This window comes from Ceratotherium simum, chromosome 7 (genome assembly GCF_057802395.1).
Source record: "Ceratotherium simum simum isolate JZ-2026a chromosome 7, ASM5780239v1, whole genome shotgun sequence".
Classification (NCBI taxonomy): domain Eukaryota; kingdom Metazoa; phylum Chordata; class Mammalia; order Perissodactyla; family Rhinocerotidae; genus Ceratotherium; species Ceratotherium simum.
Window position 1 is genome coordinate 53,042,073 of NC_141906.1, and position 9,143 is coordinate 53,051,215.

At 34.3% G+C, this 9,143-nt stretch overlaps 1 protein-coding gene across 5 annotated transcripts in view; it reads left to right on the forward strand.

The window, feature by feature from the left end:
- CNTN5 (contactin 5) overlaps positions 1-5,924 on the forward strand; it is an 824,990-nt gene extending 819,066 nt beyond the window's left edge. For all 5 annotated transcript variants that reach the window (XM_087433624.1, XM_087433627.1, XM_087433626.1 and 2 more), the window contains one exon: positions 3,581-5,924. In XM_087433624.1, the coding sequence (XP_087289750.1) occupies positions 3,581-3,684 (104 nt within the window). In that variant the 3' untranslated portion in view covers positions 3,685-5,924. The remainder of the gene's footprint in view (positions 1-3,580) is intronic.
- The last annotated feature ends 3,219 nt before the right edge of the window (positions 5,925-9,143 follow it).

Sequence of the window (9,143 nt, forward strand, 5' to 3'; positions counted from 1 at the left end):
ATTCTCTTAGCAACTTTCAAGCATATGCTACAGTATTATTAACTATAATCACCATGCCGTATATTAGACCCCCAAAACTTATTCAAGCATCTTTGTCATTATTAGCAATATTAATAATTTCTAGCTTTTTCTGAGCTCTTACTATATGTCGTAAGTGCTTTACATACATCAGTTTGTTTAATCTTTATAACAATCATATGAGGTAGGTGGCATTATTCCTGTTTTACAGAGAAAATTTAAGTAACTTGCCTAAGATCACACTAAGTGAAAGAACCAGGATTCAAACCCAGGTTTGCTTGTCTCCAAGGCCACATATCTTCACTACTACCATCATTATCACTAATTACAAGGGAAATTAATTAAAAACTAATTAAAGGAAGAGAGGTTTTACAAATTTGGAAGAAAGTAACTATTTCATTGAGGTTGTCAAAAAAGGAAGCAAAAGATTTAGTTAAATGTGCAAATCTCTCATTAAGAAAGTATTAGGCAATTTTCCTTAAAGTCTTCTATAGAAAATATTTAATGTGCATTAATTAATGGGTACTAATGAGCATTATTTATTGAGTAATCACTCCTAGGCAGAATTGTCAACCTAAAGGGAAGAATCTAATGGCATCCTGTAGGTTCTATTATATTCATATATAATGTATATATCCAATATGTATATTACATTTATCAACTTGGATTAAGACCAGAGGCATTGCTTATGATTTTTTTTTGATGACACAAAGTGAGATAGAAGGCAAATGTAGTGGAGAAGATAATAAGACTAAAACTTTGAGGAAAATCTATTGACATAATACTTGGTAAGCAAATTATGGCATAAAAAAAGATGAGATAATGTTATTGGGACAACTGATAAAATATGACTAATGTCTGTAGATTAGATAATGTTATATCAACATTAATTTCCTGTTTTTAAAAATTGTACTGTGATTATATAAGAAAATGTCTTATTTTTAGGAACTATACATTAAAGTATTTAGTGTTAAAGGTATATCATGTCTGCAACTTACTTTCAAATAGCTTAGGAAAAATGTATATATTCATAGAGAGAATAACAAAGCAAGAATGTAAAACATGAACATTTAAGGAATCTGGATAAATTTTTTGTTCTATTGTTACAACTTTTTGGTACATCTAAAATTATTTCAAAATGAAACATTAAAAATAAAAACCATAAGATTCAGGGAACCTGACTTTTTCAGAAACTCAGGTGAAAAGACTTAAGAATTTAAATACATTGTGGCCACACTAAACCTCAATACACTTTATGATTCATTTATAGAAATACAGTTTCTAGAGCAAGAAAAGTAATGATGTCTCTACATTGATTAGTTCACAATTGAACTGTTCAGATGTGCGTGTTAAATTTTCAAGAGCACCATGAAAGACTAAAGATTATTTCTGAAAAGTGAAAAAGATGACAACTCTCCTCTTTGATTACCTTATAAGTCTCAAATTTCTAATAATAATACGAAGACCCTTTACTGAGCCCTGATCGTGTTCTTGGCATTACGCTAGGTGTTTTCCATATATTATCTTATTTTATCCTTGCAGCAACCCTATAAGTTTTTTATTATTCTTTGACTCTCCAAGGTTCCTTTCAACTGTAACACAATCACATTCTAAAGTATCATCTGGGTAATATCAGCCCCGAGCTTGAAAGTGTTTATCAAGACCTTGATTCTCCCACTTATATTTTAATTAACTTGTAACTTCTATTCCATTAAAAAAAATTGTCAACTTTTATGCTTAGTTAATAACACTTTGCCAGTGCAATTCATTTCCTGAGCTTTGATAAAGTGAAATCTCATAGTATTGTCTATCTTAGACCCATAAAACGTGAGCAACAATTGGTTTCATTCTTATTTTCCAAAAACCAAGAAGGCTAAGAGGTTGAATGACTTGCTCAAGTGAAATAGCTAGTTAGTTTTAAAGCTGGGACTAGAACTTAGTCTAATGTTGTTGCTGCTTGTGTTTTGTTTTGCTATAACAAAATAATGTTTTTGCTTTGTGGTTTCTATGTGGAATTTGAAATGTAGATCCTACTTAGCATTCTGAAAGTGAGATGTTTTTGTAAAAGTGTCATGTAAGTTGATTTAACAAGGACTCAGCCACTCTCAAATAAATAGAAAGGATGTTTTCGCAGTTTTTATTTAGCAAGCATGCATATACCAGTTCAGTGAGGCTTCTGTCATCATGCCTTTCTTATAGCTCACATGTGGCCATGCACTTTATAATAACCCCATTTTGTACAAGTTGAAATATATGTAACATTCTCCAATATGTTGATTAATAGGTTTTATTATTGCCGTAGCGGTATAAAAATTTTCAAAGGGAAGAAGATTTGCTGCTTTGTGTGTATGTATGTGTGGTTTACCAAACAAATGATTCTTCAGCTTATAAATAAGCATCTGGAAAATAAATTTAGACTCTATTTTGGTATCAAAAGTCATGCCCAGAATCCCATTACACTCAATCTGGCCAGAGAGGATAACTTGACAGAGGGATGATTTCAAAACTTGGGTGGTATGTTTTATTATTATTTTATCATTACGGTTTTAGTCAAGGTCAATCATTATTTTAAAAGAGACAATACATAAGAGCATCCATTTCCACTAATCCCTAGCTCAATTACTTTAAGCAAGTTCTGTAATCTTTCTAAGCCCCAGTTCCCTCATCTGCAGCAGAGGGATAAATAATAGTACTTATCGCATAGGAATGTTGTGAGGATCAAATAAGATAATATGTGTAAAGGGCTTAGTACAGTGCACGGCATATAGTAAGGATGTGTCAAATATCAACCATGATGATGATACTTCAGAAGACTTCTGGCTTGAAGAATCGTTCCTGAAGTTAGATCTAAGGGTAGTACTTAGTTTGTGATTATGTGGACCTATCACAACTACTTCAAACTAATCATTTCAGATCAGTGAATTTAATCAAACAACCAGCCTAATAGATTAACTGCATATAATGTTTGGTGTCAAGAAGAAAGAACTTCTCCTGGGTGTAGGTAAGAGTAACGAAAGATGGCTGTCTTTTGCCAAGTTTGGCATGAGAATCTGGAATGTGAGCCTGCCCAACTGAAACAGTCAAATCATTCAAGGACCCATAAGTAAATATAATAAAATAAATAAGATTTTATTATTATTAAATTGAAAAATTGACTACAGTATTTAAATTATGAATACCCATTGCCAAAAACTTTTACAAATTATTTTTACTGCATGTCCTGGACTACACACTATAGAAATTATTTTATTTTTCATACATGGAATTTGACATGTTTTCCATCAATGCATCATTGGTGAAAACTAGGCTGAATGTCCTGATTAGATGTGTTCGTTAGATGTGACATAGCCTTTTTAACATAGTATTCCATATATGTACTTCTGCCCTCCATATAACTTTTGGGAACCCCAGACAATGTCTTGTGTCATCAGTACGAGGGACACACTCATCAGAAATAGGACCAACCTTGTTCTCATTTGTCTTACATACCTAAAAACCACTCTTTCCTAGCTCAGGCAAAACCAAAATAATTTGCTCCATTTAATGCTTCTGTTTTTCACAGGTGGGAAAATCACTAGTGCTCAGTCGACCCTCCACACTCTCTCCACGTCTTCATCATCAGTAACGTTGCTTTTGGCATTGATGATTCCTTCAACCTCTTGGTGAAAACTGCAGACTTAATTTGCTTTTCTTTGCTTTAGCTTGATAACAGCGGTAAATAGAGTGTAGTGTAAGTGGAGACCCAGGACCCTGAGATGAGCTTTAGAAATTTGGGATTACACATGATGCACTTACAGGAAGTTGGGGAGAATATTACTTACCCATCAGGTTTCTCTTTGGTTTTTGTAAATGGAGAGGACAGTTCTTGGTCCAATAAAAAATATGCAGATTGTATGTAATGAATTTTTGTAAGCAAAGGTAATTTCTGTCAAATGTATTCTTTACTTTTTTAATATGTTGGAATTTGATTTTATATCTGATGACCCTGAGTGTGTGCCATCCATTTGTTAAGTAAGTGGTCTCTAGCTGATCTGTTTCAAACATAAATACAAAATTGAGAATGAAAAGTTTGCTTAAGACTCCGAGTCTACTGTTTTTCATTTTCCCTTCGGCTGACTGTTCCAATTGACAAACCGGCAGGAGATATGAAAAAAATACTTCAGTTATGTGATCCATTATAGAATAAGTACACAAAAATTTTGTCAAAAAATATTGTATGATTGCATAGTGAAATAGCAAAATTTGTCAATGTGCTATTCTATATGCCTCCCTGGAGCAAATTATTAGGGTAGGGAATAAGCCGTTTACATTAGCACAAGGTGAATAGAAACTGAGTCCAAATGAATTTAAGTGCTATTGCTTTTCATCAAGTACTATGTTATCTAGCTGCAAATATAGTAAATGTTTATTTTTAATAACAAAAGAGAGTTTAAAGTCACAAAAAATATATGATCACTAAAAACTGCAGACACTGACATGCTGCCAAGGGTGCTAACTTGAAAACGAAATGAATATGAGACAGAACTTTCCCATTTCCCCACCTACTGCCAAAACAGATGTTGAATTAAGTCCAAGCCTTTCTTCTAATTGCAAAAAATTTTAAGGACAATAAAAATTTTTTGTGCAAATAATTATGCATACATATAATCTGTGAATTAAAATGGTTCAAGCATAACAAATTTCGATGTTTTAAAACAGTTCCATGAATCACATCCCACTTATAAAATCTTATGAACTATTAAAATAAACAGGACCTCTTGGATAAACTGATTTTTTTTAATTAAGCTATGGAAACATGGCCTCAGAACAAGAGCTCAGCTAGTCTAACCAGCCATACATTGCTTGGGAGGTGATCCCCATTTGCTATTTTAAAGAGTCAATTCGAACCTAAGTGATTCTATATAGCTGTTGGAAAGTGAGGTGAAAGTTTTCTACTTGATATCTTACAAAAGTTCTAACCAAACTGAGAATGTGCCAGAGTTTCCCTTATAGTCAAGATGCCTGGAGGGATAGTTATTGCAAAGTTATATGCCAAAAACGAGCCTGAAGAAACTACACTTTTACAGGTGATATTGGTATGAGAACAAAAACTAGTTTCTTTTCTTTTATAAAATCTAAACCTATTAATTCTACTTGTATCTTTAACAGCAAGCAAAATGAAGCAATACTGAGCTCAAACTGCTGGCTCTAGAGGTTACTCATTGTAGAATCAGAGAGGCAATTGGAGTTTCTGTTCTGAACATACTAAAAGATTGGTTTCAGAGCCACAGTACAACTATTTATGTTGGTTACTCATTCTCCTTGGGGGGAATTATGTCCAAGACACCCCTAAACAAACAAGAAGGGATTTAAAGCCTATTTTAGTTAACAGATCATAGTAAATTACTACAGATGGTGAATATTGGAGCCTGTGAGTAATAACCACCAAGTGGCCTTCCTTGAGCACCTCTTTTGGTGGGAGAAGCTGTACTTTGCAATTAGAGCGATGCTAACTGTTTAGCAGGCAAAATATGAGTTCTCCTGAGTATGGTGTAGCTTGCAGGAGAATATTGTGCATCTGGAAAAAATACAGCAAGAATAATAAAGAATGGACAATAGTTTTTACTTCATATTTGATGAATCAAACCATTCTCTTCATTTTCCATGGTTTTTTTATACTAGACATAACAAAGGACTTTAAGAATTAAGTTATTACTGACACTCTTGTGAAAAAAAAACCCATAAAATATAAAGTCAATATATGGCAAATTCAAATTAACCAATATTTCTAACTAGCTGATGGATGGTGCATATCTGACAGAATATTTACATACAGAATGTGTAAATAGTCTGATGTTGTATTCTTACAGGAATCAGAAATATGAGCTGTTTTTACTCAACATGCATAGAATATGTATTTTGTGTCATAAACCTATTTAAAAAAACAAGTTTTAAATGTTTATGTACTTATGTATTACATACTTGTTACTTTGTGGAAAGCAAAACAGCATTCCTCATCAAGGTACATTATTTTTCAGCTGCAGTACTAAGTGAGCTTTTTCTTGGATGGGATAGTAACCACACAGTCTTAAATCACTAAAGAGACTGTATTTTTGTATAATGTCAATTTAACTATGAAGAAAAAACACTCCTCGTAATTAAAAATTTCATGAAAGCAAATGTTTTGCATACCCAAATGAAGGTACCGTGGACCCCATGTCAAACTGCTAAATATATTGTATATAATCTGTATATATACTATATATAATGGTATATACCATGTGGAAGGCACAGTCAGATAATAGTTCTGTGTACTGTTCTTGTAACATTAGATCTTTTTAATAAATAATTCTCTTTTTATTGACTTTTATCTTCTCTCCTGTCAACTACATGAACGGCGTTATTTATTTCATGCAGACCACAGTATGCTCAAGATTATGGTAGTTTTTTCATGCTGAAAATATCATTATGTTAGGACTCTGCATGCTGCTACGATTTTAGGTTCAAAAATCTCCATAGATGTCCATGGTAGTTCCAACTTGAAAATTGGAAGCTATGCCAAAGAATAAACTAAGCAAAGAAGCAAGTACAAATGGAATAAATTCAGAGTTAGACTCATGATTTATTTCTTCTCAGGAAAGGAGACTTCATTAAACATGTTTTGTAAAGAGTTTGTTAAACGCATACTTCTGCTTTTATTAGGAATAGTCTGTCCCAATCTATCTCAGGTACGATTATCATAGAGTTATTTAATTCCTGTGCTCCCTTGGTACCACTGTACATCTTTATTATCTAGCAATCACATGATGTTACCATGATTTGTTCATGAGTGTTTCTCCTCCACTGTCTAGGCTATGAGATCCTCCAAGGGAGACTATATTACATTTATGTTAGGATTTCTCTCACCCAGTGCCTGGTACAATGCCTAGCACATATCAAGTGAGCAATTAATTGGATCTAATTTTATGTTGGCCTTAAAAATTTCCTTTAGAACAGGCTTCCCAAGCCTGGATGATCATCCAAATCACCTGGGAACCCAAACCTTAGAGTTCCAATTCAATAGGGAACCCTTATTTTCAAAATCTTCTCAAACAAAAGATGATGCGGGCCGGCCCCGTGGCTTAGTGGTTAAGTAAGCACGATCCGCTACTGGCAGCCCGGCTTCGGATCCCGGGTGCGCATGGACGCACCGCTTCTCCGGCCATGCTGAGGCCGCATCCCACATACAGCAACAAGAAGGATGTGCAACTATGATGTACAACTATCTACTGGGGCTTTGGGGGAAAAAAAAGGAAGAGGATGGGCAATAGATGTTAGCTCAGAGCCGGTCTTCCTCAGCAAAAAGAGGAAGATTAGCATGGATGTTAGCTCAGGGCTGATCCTCCTCACAAAAAAAAAAAAAAATGATGCAATGCTATTGAAGGGAATTTGGTGATAATAGTAAAATTTTGTATGGATTTACCCTTTGACCTAACAATCCCATGTCTCAGGATCCATCTCTAAGATAGACTAGTAAAAATATGCAATGTTAAGTGAATAAACAAGGTGTATAACAGTGAATATATGCTCCTTTTTGTATAGAAGTGGGAAAAATACAAACGTATTTGCTAATATTCTCTAAAAGAAATAATGGAAGAATAAACTAAAGGCTAATAAAAATTGTTACCTATTGAGGAGGGAAAGAATGGATATGGTAACAAAGATACAAGCAAGCTCTTTCTCAATGTACTTATTTCATAGTTTTGACTTTGGAAATACATAAATGTTTTACATTAATTTAAAAATTAAACCAAAAGGAAAAAACAAAGCAACCTCCAAAAACCGAGAATAAACAGAAAAGAACTAACCTAGCTGTATATTAACCAGATGGTTGATAAGTAAATGTTTTTCTTTTTAGAAGAATTATAAATACATAAATAAGCATTTCAAGTCAGTATTTTGACAGTACATTCCCAAGGGAATGGGCTGGGACATACATCCCAAGGACAAAACACATACACTCACACCAAAAAATACCTTAAACTATATTCATTGGTCTTCTCATGAGTAGCATAACTAGTAGAATTATTTTTGAACTAGCTAATGTATAAATGTTAAAAGTATTAAAAGAGTAAATTTTCAGGATAAGAGAAAAGAGGGACATATATAAAATTTTTTAAGTTAAATAAAATCTGTAATCTTTGATTTAAAAATATCAGTATGGGGGCCTGCCCCATGGCGTAGCGGTTAAGTGCACGCGCTCTGCTGCTGGTGGCCCGGGTTCGGATCCCAGGCACGCACTGATGCACCACTTGTCAGGCCATGCTGTGGCAGCATCCCATATAAAGTGGAGGAAGATAGGCACAGATGTTAGCCCAGGGCCAGGCTTCAAGCAAAAAGGGGAGGATTGGCACGGATGTTAGCTCACGGCTGATCTTCCTCACAAAAAAAAATAATAATTAAAAAAAATTAAAATATCAGTGTGAATTCATAATTTATTTAATCTTTTCTTAAAAATGACCTATTTTTTAGCTTTGTTCACTACCAAGGCCTAGAAGAACAATGAACACCATTAATGGACAAATAATACAAGTAATGAATAAATAATGTGCAAATTGTGGTCTCCAAATACCATTTACCACTAAAAGGAATCAGGACTTTCTTGGAGAAATAGCTGTTTTAAGGTCTCAGGTAGAAAATGTACAAGAGGAGCCTGGGACTTATTATTATGTCTATAAAAACACCGTGGTCATGACAAAAGGACAACTTAAACTCCTCCCACTAGCAAAGATGGGATAACTTGAGCTCAACAAGAAAACAGACAGCTATGGATTGAAGCACATGCAAGATCTAAAAATCCATATTTTCATCCTAATACACACAAAAATCACTGGTTATGTTTGCTGATTTCAAGATTCATCATTCTGAGAATTGTTATAAAAATATAAAAAAGGGGCTGGCCCCGTGACATAGTGGTTAAAGGTTCAGCATGCTCTGCTTCAGTGGCCAGGGATCGTGGGCGCCCAGATCCCAGGAGTGGACCTATGCCACTCATCAGCCATGCTGTGGTGTGGCAACCCAGATACAAAATAGAGGAAGATTGGCACAGATGTTAGCTCAGGGCTAATCTTTCTTGAGCGAAAAAAGAGGAAGATTGGCAACAGATG